Here is a 14,462-nt window from a genome sequence, read left to right as displayed (position 1 = left end):
CTAACCCCCTCTCTTTATTTGCATGTTTGCATGTCATTCCCTATCAAACACAGACGGAGATGAAGGTAATGCAAAAACAGCTTTTCACTTAAAAACTTTATTTCACAGCCTCTCTTTGTATTTTCTGTCTTAATGCCTGAATCATTCCTCCCAGGCCTTAAGTTATTAGTGTTTTTATTATTTCTGCCCTACTATTTCTCCTCCCCATTCTCTCTTCACCTCCTCTGTTTTCGCATTTGCCTCAAGACAGTTCTCCCTGTGTCATCCTTTTCTGTATTTTGAGATGAAAGTCATGGGGATAAGAACTCTGCTGTCCATTGAAACTCCTCTCTGATGCCTCTGCATGCCATCCACATTCAGCTGCTGTCACACTGCAACACATGTTCGATAGCAAAGTAAAGCTTGTTCATTTTCAATTTTCTAGTTAGTGTTTTGACTTTCTACCACAGAACATGTATTTTCCAGCTTTACCCCATGTACCCTCATGAAGGTTCTGCTTGGCAGGGGCTCCTGTTGATTCTTAGGCACTCTGTTTCAGATCTTTGATTGGCTGGCTGTGCAGGCTGTCACGTTTCCATGGTTTAGTGTAACCCATGGGCTTTGCATTGCCTCCAGACCAAAGGGAGAAGCACTCCCCATACAGGCCTGTATGCAAGACAGTTTGAGAGTCAGGGTATGATCAACAGCGATTAGCAATCCAAATCTGAATTGTTTTGTGTTCAATGTGTTTTTCACCATACATGTTAGAATACACCAGTTTAGCTGTATAGAGAGTTTAATTTAATATTTTCAGATGCCTAAAGTGGCAAAAATACAATGCTTTTTAATAGTTGTGATCATGTTTTAGGGAGCAGTTCTCAGCTCAAAAACTAAATCCTACACTTGTCACAATGCATCTTTTGGCACAGATAACATTATGCCACTGTTTTGACAGGCTGAATGATAGTCCTCCAGACTTGTAAATTTACTTTGACATGTCAGATTGATAGAGTGGCCCTTTAAATGCACAGCACAGCTCACACAGTATTACAAGTGTCAGAAAGAAGAGGAAGTCAAACCATTTATGAGAGGATCCTCATTTTTTCAAAGTACTGTACAGTGGGAAGAAAAAGTATGTGAAAAGTATGAATCAGGAATGATCTAGTTTTCTGCATGAATTGGTTGTGAAATGTGATATGATCTTCATCTGACTAGCTAGAGGAGACAAACACAAAAAACAAACCATTATAATTGTTTGCGTCTTTATTGAATACACTCATTCAAACGCTGGATTCGATAAATGATGGAACCTCATTTGGCAGCAATAGCCTCAAACAAGAGCTTCCAGTAGCTTCAGATCAGACCTGCATAACATTCAGGAGGAATTTTTGACCATTCTTCTTATAGAACTGCTATAGCTGAGCCATATTCTCAGGATGTCCGGTATGAACGACGTTCTTGAAGTAATTCCGTAGCATCTCTGTTGCGTACATTATTCATTTTTCTGTACGATACCTTAATAAACATGGGCATACATTTTCCCCCCATGATGGTGAGCTGTCCAGTCTTCAAAGCTGCCCTAAGTCATGATGCTCCCTCTCCCATACTTCACCTTTGGAATGATGTTTTCATTTTGGTATATTGTGCCCCTTTTACCACATATACTTCTATGTGAACAGAGATGTTAACCAGCTCCAATGATCTGTTTAAGTCTTTAACTGGTACTCTAGTACTCTTTTTTAACCTCACTGAGTGCTCTGCTTTTTGTTTTTAGAATCATTTTAGCAGGGCGTCCAGTTCTAGGGAGAGAAGCCACAGTATTAAATCATCTCCTTTTATAGAAAATTTGTCTTGACTGTGAACTGATGAATAACTTAACCTTTTGAGATGACTATGCAACCCTCTCCAGCTTTTAAAAAGGCCAGCTATTTTTATGGTCAGACTGTAATTATGTTTAGGCCATAAGGAAGGACCCTTTACTGGACATTTGCAGTTAGACAGGCTTATGGTAACCTAAATTAGGACCCCTTTTGGCTGGGACATGCCCGATCCGTACCCAGAAGCACGATCCTTTCTGCACATATGCTAAAATCAGCGCATACACAGAATTGAACTTGTTTAACGACACTGCCCGATCTGTTCCACGCATGTGTGGACATATGTTTTAAATAGCCATATAACAGCCTACATTTAAACAACAATAAAGCACAAACATTTTAATCCAATAAATGTAATTTATCTAAAGCAGTCAGCAATACTGAACTCCTTGAAAGATGTCTGCTTAGACATGTTGGAGTCGTGCTTAATCTTAATATGAGAGTCGGGCCAAGTCACTTGAACAAACACTCCAAAACAGCAGAGGTAAAACCAAACTTTTGCAATAATATGTTTATATTTAAAAAGGAATAACTTATTTTTGAACCTGGGTGATGGTGTAAATAATTGATAGGGACAAAAGTCTTTGGAATCAGTGCATTATTGATCAAGAACAATGAATCTGGTCACTGCGAACAGCTGCTGGAATGTGAACAAACAGCGCACACATCCACATTAGTATGTCCACTAAAGTGGTTGGTTTTGTCACTTTGCTTGTTATTATAATCATCTGACAACATCATGGATAGGATTCCTACAGAGAGAGACCTTTTTATTAACCAGAAAAATCGCTTTTTATTTCAGACTTTTATTTTAGATATAATGTGTCTAAAGTCTTTGCAGAGGCCGCATACACATGTATTTATATGCAGAACGGAGCTTGGCGTCTGCTGTCAAGTGTTTTGTTCACATCTCTCATTATCAGCATCTGGGACAAACATTTATTCTAGAAGACACTTCAAAACACCAAGTTAAAGCAAAACAGCGATTCTTGATTTTAAGTTTTTTTTGTGAAGCCTGGCTCACATCAGCATATGCTTCTTGTGAATAACAAATTCAAATTTTAAGTCAAAGTATCTCTAACCCACATCTCTAATCTGTTTCTTTGATTGGACCCCAGTTTTACTAACTCTTGACTCCAAGTAGCTTTTGTTAATGTCATTAGTCTGGAGGTTCACATACTTTTCCAACCTACATTATGAATGTTTGAATTCTGTAATTGTGTAAATGGACAAGAACAATACAATGCTTTGTGTGTTATTGGTTAAAATAGATCATGTTTCTTAATAATTGTAACTTAGATGAAGATCTTACCATATTTTAAGACAGATTTTTCACAAATGCAGATACTAGATTGATTTGAGGCCCAAAGTGTGTCAAAAACATTCTCCACATCATTGGACCACCACCAACATATACATTTCTGGGAAAGGCTACAAAAATAATGTTGCACTGAAGGTTCCCAAGGGAAAAGTAGCCTCCATAATTCTTAAATGGAGGAAGTTTGAAACAACCAGGACTCTTCCTCGAGCTGGCTGCCTGGCAAAACTGAGCAATTAAGCCTTGGTAAGAGAGGTGACCAAAATCTGGTTACTCTCACTGAGCTCCAGAGATCCTATATGGAGATGGCAGAACTTTCCAGAGGTGCAACCAATTCAAAATGTCATGTCTGGTTTCTCACAGACATGATGCTTAGAATTGAGACCAAATAATTCAATCTTAGTTTTGTCAGAGGAGGGAATATGAAAACTCCTGGTTGTTCCAGGCTTCTTCCAGTTAAGAATTATGGAGACCGCTATGCGCTTGGGAACCTTCAGTACATCTGAAATTTTTTGTAGCCTTCCCCAGATCTGTGCTGACCTAATGTCTGAATACTCAATTATTCCTTTTTAGTAAAGTTGCAAAAAAATCTCAAATCTTGTTTTTCTTTTTGATTGTGTGACATTGAAATTTAGCATAAGGCTGCAACTTAACAAAATGTGAAAGAATTGAAGGGATCTGAATACTTTCCAAATGCACTGTATCTTTTTTGGATATACAGTGGCAAGAAAAAGTATGTGAACCTTTGGGAATTTCATGGTTTTCTACATTAATTTGTCATAAAATGTGATCTGATCTTCAGATAAGTCGAGGGTATTGACAAATATAATGTGCCTAAAATACTAACACACACACACAAAAAAAAGTATGTGAACCTCAAGAAAGCTAATTGGAGTCAGGTGTTAGCATACCTGGAGACTTGCTAAGAAAATGAGTTTGGGGGTATGGACTAGAGCTACTTTGACTGATAAAAACCACTTAAACTTTTTGAGTTTGCTCTGCACAAGAAGAATACACTTATGTGAGCCATGCCTCGCCAAAAAGAGCTTTCAGAGGATCTACGATCAAGAATTGTTGATTTACATAAAGCTGGAAATGGTTATAAAGTAATTTCAAAGACTTAAGAAATTCACCAGTCTACAGTTAGGCAAACAATCCACAAATGGAGACACTCTGGGACTGTGGCTACTCTACCAAGAAGTGGGCGCCCAGTCAAAATGACCCCAAGAGCACAATGAAGACTCATCAATGAGGTAAAGAAGCAACCCTGAGTGACAGCCAAAGATTTGAAGGTGTCATTGGAGCTGGCTAACATCTGTGTTCATGAGTCTACAGTACGTAAAACATTGAACAAACAGGGTGTCTATGGCAGGACACCACGAAAGAAGCCACTGCTTACTAAAGAACATTGCTGCACGCCTGAAGTTTGCGAAAGAGCACATTGACACTCCACTGCGGTATTGGCAAAAATGTTTTGTGGATTGATTAAACTAAGATTGAACTATTTGGAAAGAACACATACTTTTCTTGCCACTGTATTATATGGACCATCCATGAGAAATTCTTACCTGGACTGAAAGCTAAGACTATGGTCAATACTCTGTATTTTTACAGTTTCTTTTCAGTACATGCTAGATATAGCCAAGAAAAACCAAAAGCATTATGCAGCTTGGCAGAAATTGCACACAAGTTTTCTTGCATCTCTGTTTAAGCATCCTTTTTACCCCATTCTTCCTCCACCCTCTTCAAGTTTCTATACCTGTCATCTTGATTATTTTTGATCCCCAGGTCCTTGTTGAATATGGTTTTGTATTTTAAACACATTTTTTCCCTCTTTTTAGCAGGACGCAGGCAGTTTGCACGTCATGAGTGGGCCCAGAAAGCTGCCTACCTGCTGGGTTGTACCTTGGAGGAGCTGTCCTCTTCTATCTTTAAGCATCAGGCCAAAGGACTACAGCATTCCACCTCTTTCAGGGGAGCACAGGACGAGGCTGGCCAAGGTGACAGCTCAGGTAAAAACCAAACTGCATGCTCTTCAGTATCCTTTGTTAGATTATGTACACATTGCTTTTGACTTTTCACTAAAAATCTGATAAGGTCAGTTGTGGTTTCTTTACCCCTCATGTGATTGACTGTTTAGAGAAGTATTGTGAAAGATATTAATCTGATGTCCTCTAAAGAAACTTTTAAAATGTGACCAAAATTTCGAGCCAGCCTTTGGACAGTTTTCTATACCCCAGACACATTTTGGTCAGTACCCAAGAAGTAGCAAGGTTTGCTAACAATTCCTAAGTGGTTGTTTTTCAGGTTTGCTACCCATGTTTGAAATGCTGTTACTGTTTTCTTTCCTTAGAAAGAACTCTGTCCTCTTTTTTGTGCTTGAAAGGAGTGAAAATGTAACCCTGAGGGCTGGTGTATAGTCTCTCAGCACTAGTTTGTTCCAAACTATCCAACCATCTGGCAAGCAGTTCATAAAGATTACAAAGCCTTTTAAAAACACATCTCTTGCCCCTCCCCCATCTCCCAGGCTCAAAGGTCACAGCTCTGGAGTGTTTGGAGGCCATGGCATCAGGGCTCTACTCGGAGCTGTTCACCCTTGTCATCTCCCTTATTAACAGGTTAGAGCTCTCTAACAATATTGCTTTATAATTACTTTATTTCATATTTATTTATTACTTTATATGTACTTTCTTATTTTGATCCCACTGGGAGTTCTGTTCACAACCAAGATGCAGATTTATACCTACTTCCTACTTCCCTCCATGTTTTCTTATTCTTTCCTCCATTCTCTCTTTCCTTCCTTTTTAGCTTTAACTTCACCCTCTGTTCTTTCCCTCTTATTTTCCTCTCATGTTAAACATTTTGTCAATTCATCATTTCATTTTTGCTGTTTTTCTTTCTTTCATAATAGTCCAATTTTCCATCCATTACAAGGTTAAAATATGTTCTTAACATATCAAATCCTGAAATCTCTCCCTTACAAAAGTATTCAGACCCTTAATTCTGTACTATGGGAACAATTAGAGCTTTGAGTCTTCTAGTAAAGAAAATGTCCAAAGCACTGAAAGTTTTAGAAATTATTTTATACCCTTTCCCTGATCCATGCGTCAGTTTTATCATAAGGTCTGAGAGAGTTCCTTGGACTTCATGACTTCCTGACAAAATGTGGAATGTGGAATCTTACATACACAGGTGTGCACCTTTCTAAATGAATCTAAATCTAAATCCACAGGTGGACTCCAATCAAGTCCTAGACATATCCAAGGATAGTTAAAGAATATGCACCTGATCACAATTTGGAGTGATGCAGTAAAGGGTCTAATTTTTAAGTGAGATATTTCAGATTTTAGTTTATAAAAAGTTTGTAAAACATACATTGGTTACTGTTGGTTACTGTTTGTAAACTATGGTGTTAAAAATGTCTCAATACTATTCACAAACAGTTATGTTACTCTCAAGACACAATGTACAGATGCTGTCAAGTCTACAAAGTTATGGCTCTGAGTGGCTTTTCAGAATAAAATAAGTAATAATTATTAAGTGTTACTATAAAAACATCTTCATGATGAGAAGTACATTATCAAAAAAAGTAGTGGAGGAACACACTCCTCCATGGTAGCAGCCATGCTGCTGCCCCATTGACAGAGCTCAGTTTGCATTACTGCAAATTTACTGAAAAATGCTCGGTTCTTGGGAAACCATGCAAACATGGTGTCACACAGATGTCAGATCTAATTATGAAAGTGTCACATGTACGTTTCTATACTTTCTACACTTTACTTTGTGTAATGTTTCCTGCTACACAACCCTAAGGCACAAAATTTACTGACTTAATACTGACTTCATGTTTGAAGAGAGGCTCATTTTGTCTGTTTCTTGTAGGGGTTGTATAGTATTAACTTCTTTTCCCCTCAGATATCATTGAAATATGGAAATAATTGAGCAATTAAAACAACAATAACAAGGAAATTAGTAGTAATGAACATAATAACTAACATAATGATATTGTAAGTAACATAGTATAAACATACACAAATTCTGTTTTTCAGTAGAAATTAGTCAAAATACGAGCTTGTCACAGATTTAGAGCGACTGATATGGTCAGGAAACTTCGGCCATTTCTTTTCATGCATATAAAGTATCTCCTAAGAGGTTTCTGAATTTATTTATAGGCTAGTACCATTCACACAAGCTCTGTCTGTCTGTCTGTCTGTCTGTCTGTCTGTTTTATTTTGTCCTGTTGTAAATGGATTTCCTGTATTCAGAACAAGAATAATTTGAAACTGAAATTGATTTTCTCTTTTTTACATCATTGTAGATTTGACAGACAAAACAGGCAAATGTGTAGCAATCTGCAGCTTCCCACTGTCAGAAATACATCACTAAAGCTCCATGATATATTTTTATTCTTCAGGGCTCTGAAGTCCAGTCAGCACTCTCTGTGCTCCCTGCTGATTGTGGACACTCCAGGTTTCCAGAACCCTCGACTGGCTCAGCAGCAGCGGGGAGCCACCTTTGAGGAGCTTTGCCATAACTATACCCAGGAGAGGCTGCAGACCCTGTTCCATGAACGCACCTTCGTCCGGGAGTTGGAGCGATACAAGGAGGTGCTGCTGGGCTGACAGAGCACAATATTAAGCAGTGGCCAGGAGAACATACACACAGAACAGAACGGACAGAAAATGACACGATGATGACAGAAAATCCCCGTAATTAAATGTAGTCAGAAATCCCTTTAAGGGTTCATTCAAATTACAACCAAATTAAACATTTTCTATTAGTTACTGGCTCTTTCGTCACATCTACCCATGCACAGAGTTTTGTGTTTACTTGGTCAGGTTTTGATATGCCCACCTTGTCCCCAATATAATAAGGCCAGTGAAAATGTATTGGGGCTCATAGAAATAAAAATTACACCAAGAAACTCTGGATAATCAGCAGAACGTACTGTTCAGCAGCAGTTTTCTTAAAGACTATTGCTATTGTTTGAAGTAAGGTATGGGGATTATCCTGTGTTCACCTCCACTATTTTTGTAGAGGTTTAAAAATTAGAGACGGTTATCTCCTTCCATTTGCTTGGATAAATACCACTACAGGTAACTAAGGAAATATAGATTATATTCATATAATCTATACATAGATTAAGCATTGTGACCTAAATACACACACACACACACACACACACACACACACACACATATATATATACGCTTCAGAGATTGGATAGTGCATTATCTAAAGCTACTGCAGAAAGCACAAGGATCAATCCAACTTGTTGACCAAATCTTAGAAATCCCTATCTTTTCTCTCTCTCTCTCTCTTTCTATATATATATATATATATATATATATCCACACTTACACAACCCAATGTACAGTCTAGCAATGGCTAATTTCAAAGTGGAACTGAATAGCTACACTTGTGATTCATTGATGATATCATCCTCTGCTGGTAAACTTCCTGTAGATTACTAACCTAAGCCTTTATCCCCTCCTGCATCTAGGAAAACATAGAACTTGCTTTAGATGACATAGAGTGCAGTACCTCACGGTCTGTAGCAGCTATTGACCAAGCCTCAACCCAAGCTCTGGTAAGCATAAGAAACCTTGTTACACTGTCTCTGTTTCATGCATCTGCATGAATGTATTGTAACTGTGTTCTGCTCCTACCTGAAACCTGTCATGAGAATTGTGTGGTCTTCATAACAGCACATCTTTAATTTGTGTTTGTATTTAGTAAAGTGTTGAGGCATTCAGATTCAAGAGCAGAAGGACATGCAAATCAAGCTGTAGCCTAAATGATCGCTTCAAAATATGACTGAGCCAGCAAATAGCCCTGTTCATCACAGGGCTAATCTGGAGAAGCTGGTAACACTATTAAAACTGAGACATTTTATACATTCCACACCACTGTGCATCAACTTGACCTAAACTGTTGTTGTTGCAATATCATTACTTAATGAACAAGATGACTGAATTACTGGAGAGAAATGCTCAAGTTAAGGGGACTTAACAGAAAAGAGTCCCATAATAAGGAATATATTTGCACACTAAGAAAGAAGGGTAGCATAATTAGGAAAGGTCAGTATTTCATGAAAAAGATTCCAATGTGGATTCTGTACAGTTTTATGACCTAAACAACAAATAAATACTCAAAAGTCATTGCATGAAATATTCCCAAAGCTAAATAGACAATAAAAAGAAAAATTCATCAGCATTTCAATTTGCATCATAGATTGCAGCTACTGAGAAAGTAGTGTTACCTACCAAAAAGAAATTTAAGCACCAATTTGGCTAACTAACACACAAACATCTAGGACCAAAAAACATAATTAAAAGCCTTTGGCTGAGAATATAGAAGTTAAAATATCTAACCAGTGTGATGTATGATAATCCTAACATTAAAATTCAGTTATCAATTTCATGTTTGAAGATACTAAATTACTGTCTCCACTGACAAAAACACCTGAAACTCACAACATAACACTGAGTTAAATGTGGAATTAACTTTTCATATTTACTATATGCAACCTAAAAGAGGTAATGATATTGCAAATTAGATGTTTACATTTGATTTGGAAGTTTTGAATAGAATAGATTGTCTTCTTAGTTTTAATTTCATTATTATAGTGGTCAATATCAAATGTTGACTTGCAATTTAAAAACACAGGTATAATCTTATTTAACTTTAAGCATGCTCTTCTTGAATGACAGCAGTGTTTCATTTTTATATCGATTTGAACTTTTTTCATATTTCTATGAAGCACACAACAAAGTCTGTCTATATTTATGAATTCATCAGTTATAGTCTACAAGAAAAATATAATTGATTTTTGAAGCACACTGAATAAATAAGCTTTTAACAAGCTCCTTCTTCCTTAATGTGATGAACTCATGTAAATTATTTTCCCCTGCATGTCCTACAATTCTTTTTGTTTTTCTAAATTTTTATCCTTAAATAGAGTCAAAAGCAAACAATCATTATTGATATACCATGTCAGGGCTGTTGCCTCTTCATGATTGTGGTTCATTTTTTTTCTAATTTGCTCCATTTCTTTTTGGAACTTGTCCTTCTGGATCCATGCTTTCATGTTGTTTTTTTCAAATTCTGACCCTACCATCTGAATATGGCAGGAGAAATCACGAGTCATCAGACCAGGCAATGTTTTTCTGATCTTCTGTTGTCCAGTTTTGGTGAGCCTGTGCAAACTGTAGCTTCAGTTTCCTCTATTTTCTCTTTTTCAGACCATTCTCTGTAAACTGTAGAGATGATTGTGTGGGAAAATCCCAGTAGATCAGCAGTTTCTGAAATGCTCAGACCAGCTAGTCTGGCACCAACAACCATGTCACATTCAAGGTCACTTAAATGATCTTTCTTCCCCATTCTGATGCTCAGATTGAACTTCAGCAGGTCATCTTGACCATGTCTACATGCCTAAATGCGTTGAGTTGCTGCCATGTGATTGGCTGATCAGATATTGCGTTAACAATCAGTTAAACAGTAACTAATAAAGTGGACAATTAGTGGCTTCACCAGGTTCCATTAACAAGTGTGTTATTTACTTCAGAATACCTGTGGGTAGGTTTGTGTTGGGGTTTATTGATAAAACCATGGGTAAATATGCCTCTGTCTGTTTGAAAGGTGTTTACTACACAACTGCGCAGTTTAAGTTCTAATGAAGCATCATATCAGCAGCATCAACAACAAAGGTAGAAATTGCATAACATTGTTATTTTAGCCCCAAAACCTTGCAGGGCGGAGCTTCCTGCAAATATAGACACAGCTATAATTTGACTCCTTTTAAAGCCTAACAAAGATCCAACCTTACCATCCTTATTATCCCATTTCTCTCATCAGCACTGATTGTTATCATCATCTGTAACACCCTTGTCCATAGGACAGAAAAAGTCAGTACATCCATAATTCATGCAGATCTAACCGGTTTTTATCAAAGATAGACACTAATCCACTAACATGCAAATTGTATAATGCAATACATCAATCATCACTACAACAGGCAAGAACCATCATAATCACATCAGATGCAGATAAAGCCTCTGACAGGGTGAGCTAAAAGTTTCTCCTCACCACATTAGAAAGATTTGGCTTTGGGAAATCATTAATCAATTAATTTAAGATTCAGTACACCTCAACTTCAGCCACTGTCATAACCAGTGGTCTAACATCACAAAGCTTCACACTGCAAAGAGGGTCAAGGCAAGGATGCCCCTCTCTCCCCTTTTTTCATTGAACCATTAGCAACAGCCATCCATCAGAACATGTACATTATATAAAAAGAATCTAATCACCCAACACATATCATAAAATCAGTTTCTATGCAGATGATGTATTGCTATTCCCACAAAATGCTACCTCTTCATTATGAGATACAATTAAGCTTATCAGCACGTTCTCAAAGATTTTAAACTACTCAATGGACTGAGCTAAATCTTCCATCCTTTCATTACAGTTATAGATGAGATGTGACAGCCCATACACTACCTATCCCACTAAGCTCAGGTCATGTCACACATTTAAGCATTAAGGCAGATGTGTCAAACTCAAGGCCTGTGGGCCAGACCAGGCCCGCCACTTCATTTTTATGTGGCCCGTGAGAGCTTTCAAAGACTATGATTACTGTAAAATACAATGCTACCCCAACTGCTTTACAGAAGGACAGTGAATGCATCTCGATTTTGTTACCTGTGCAATGAAAGCATCTAGCCACTGGATGGCAGTGTCTCAATATTAGCCATTAGGTTTTTTTTGTCAGTGATGGAGTCTGGGGAAAAAAGCGAATATATGTTTGTGCTAAATGGAGACAAGCTGGTATGCTTTCTTTGCCATGAAGTAGTGGTGGTGTCCAGGGAATGCAATTTACGTTTAGCACAGAGTAAAAAAAAACAGTCTGCATTCTCAACAGAAATATGTTTGCAAAAAAGTAGGTGTTATATGTGACTGTTGGTGTCTATCAAAGGTGCGCACTCTGGCCAGGACGGATGAGGCTCGAGGCCTTCTGTGGCTGATGGAGGAGGAGGCTGTTCAGCCTGGAGGTTCAGAGGAAACCATGCTGGAGAGACTGTTCAGTTACTATGGCTCTGCACAGGGAGAAAATAAAGGTGAGCACTCTACCTGCTACTGCCTCTTAAAGCAATCGGGGGTTCTTGGAGGTTTGCAGGAACAGCTAATAGCACTGTTCATACTCCTGACATCATTGAGAGGTTAAAATATTCCTGTGTGTTGCAGGAGTTAGCCTGCTGCTGCGAGGAGAGAGACCCCACCTCTTCCTGCTTGGTCACAGCCATGGAACAAACTGGGTGGAGTATGATGTTCAGGGCTGGCTGAGCCATGCAAAGCACAACCTTGCTGCCCAGAATGCTGCCACACTGCTGCAGGACTCACAGAAGTATGTGTGTCACAATCTTACACACAGAACATCCAGTTTAGTAGAACTTATTCTGTGATTAGTAACCAGCGCTTTATTGCTCATGAGCCGCACATCCATGTGTCAAGCAGTGTTTCCAGTACTGTACTGTCTTTTTGGTGCATCTGTTTAAATCAAACAAATCTTCATTTAATTCTTAACTAAAAGAGAAAAACACCAGCTGACTTCTTCAATCCCTCATAGTTTTGCTATGAGGGATTGAACTACTGTATACTACTGTATACAACTACTGTATGAAAATGTCAGTAGACATTAATACAGCCATCACATTAGAGGTTGACAGGTTCATCAGGCTGATTATTGCCATTTTTTAAATAATCAGCATCAGCCGATTCCTATGCATGTGAGCCGATTAACAGGTAGGCACATCCGTGGGCAGCCCCATGTTGTTGCCGTGGAACACATGCGACACTCCCCCTTGTGCCAGTCAAATTACCATTCTACCACTGGAAGACCAAAGTGGATGTTAACTTTTGGAGAAACAACACAGTACATTTAATTGGTCAGGATATGAAATGTGTTAAAAACTGTGGCACAAAGACATAGGGACAAAAGTCTTTGGAATCAGTGCAGTATCGATCAAGAGTGAGTGTGTACCCAGACACCGTCAATAGCTGCTGCAATGAAAACAAACAGTGCACACGTCCATATTAAAGTAAGTTTACTAGAGTGGTTGGTGATGTCACTGACAGGCTCAGATTATGATTATCTGTTTCCTATTGAGATGGACCTTTTTAGTAACCAGAAACATCGCTTCTGGTTAATAAGTCTGAAACCAGACTCCATTGACAAAAACAGTAATTCTGTTCTTGATCAATAACACACCAGTTCCAAAGATTTATGTCCCATCAATCATTTACATTGGAAAATAGGGTCCAAAATAGGTTGTCCTTTCAGTGTCAACATATTTTATACTTCACATAACAGATTTTATACTTCACACTACTAATTTGGCATATTTTCCACTGGACATTTTGGCCAGTGATGTTTTCATCTGCTGGACAACAACGCATGCTGCTGCATATGTCAGCTAACACAAACTCTGCTTTGGAACTGTATTGATTGAGAAATTGAGGCTGTTTTAAGAGCAAAGGGAGATCCTAACCAGTATTAGTATGGTGTCCCTAATAAATTGCTAGGTGTGAGTAAATGCAATCCATCCCGCTACCACCACAGGAAAAACATCAGTGGGCTGTTTATGGGCCGGGCCAGCGGTGCCACAGTATTGTCTGGCTCCATTGCTGGTCTGGAGGGCAGCTCCCAGCTCGCCCTGCGACGAGCCACCAGCATGAGAAAAACCTTCACCACAGGTGTGGCTGCCGTTAAGAAGAAGAGCCTGTGTATCCAGGTCAAACTCCAAGTGGTAAGCAGAGGAAACAGTGATAAAATTTGTTTTACATTCCCAAAAAAGCTTAACCAGTCAGTGTTGTGGGACATTGGTCAACAAGGAATGCAGACAGGGTCTTTGTTATTACATTTGTTATTATTATTTTGGTGTTAAGTTCATAGTTCTTAAATGCCTGAGTCCCTGATTTCTTATCTTGCAGTTGATGTTTTTAAAATCAACCCAGTTCAGAATTGGGTTTCAGTACCTTAAAAACCTGATTTATTAAACAAATTGAGTATCTGCCAGAAGTAGCTGATCCATATTCACATCATGTGTTGATATGGTTTAAAACGGTGGTACTGAATTAGTTTAAATATTAATTCAGTATCTTTTAAACCATAGCAACATAATTTTACACTGTTTGGAACATTTGGGATACAAATCACTAAACAGTGTGTAAAGAAGGGATTCATACTCATATCAGCCACTATTTGAAGTTTTGATGTTGGAATCGGT

The 14,462-nt window shown here is 38.3% G+C and overlaps 1 protein-coding gene across 13 annotated transcripts in view; it reads left to right on the top strand.

Annotated features, from left to right (window-relative positions):
• myo18ab (myosin XVIIIA b) overlaps positions 1-14,462 on the top strand; it is a 125,207-nt gene that overhangs the window by 49,885 nt on the left and 60,860 nt on the right. For 12 of the 13 annotated variants that reach the window (XM_051065728.1, XM_018700348.2, XM_018700378.2 and 9 more), the window contains 8 exons: positions 54-65; positions 5,016-5,186; positions 5,702-5,792; positions 7,589-7,781; positions 8,678-8,764; positions 12,152-12,293; positions 12,421-12,580; positions 13,796-13,982. In XM_051065728.1, the coding sequence (XP_050921685.1) occupies positions 54-65; positions 5,016-5,186; positions 5,702-5,792; positions 7,589-7,781; positions 8,678-8,764; positions 12,152-12,293; positions 12,421-12,580; positions 13,796-13,982 (1,043 nt within the window). The remainder of the gene's footprint in view (positions 1-53; positions 66-5,015; positions 5,187-5,701; positions 5,793-7,588; positions 7,782-8,677; positions 8,765-12,151; positions 12,294-12,420; positions 12,581-13,795; positions 13,983-14,462) is intronic. The other variant, XM_018700293.2, reaches the window with a different exon arrangement.

The sequence above is a fragment of the Lates calcarifer genome, linkage group LG21 (assembly GCF_001640805.2).
Source record: "Lates calcarifer isolate ASB-BC8 linkage group LG21, TLL_Latcal_v3, whole genome shotgun sequence".
Classification (NCBI taxonomy): domain Eukaryota; kingdom Metazoa; phylum Chordata; class Actinopteri; family Centropomidae; genus Lates; species Lates calcarifer.
This window is presented reverse-complemented; position numbering and strand designations above follow the sequence as displayed.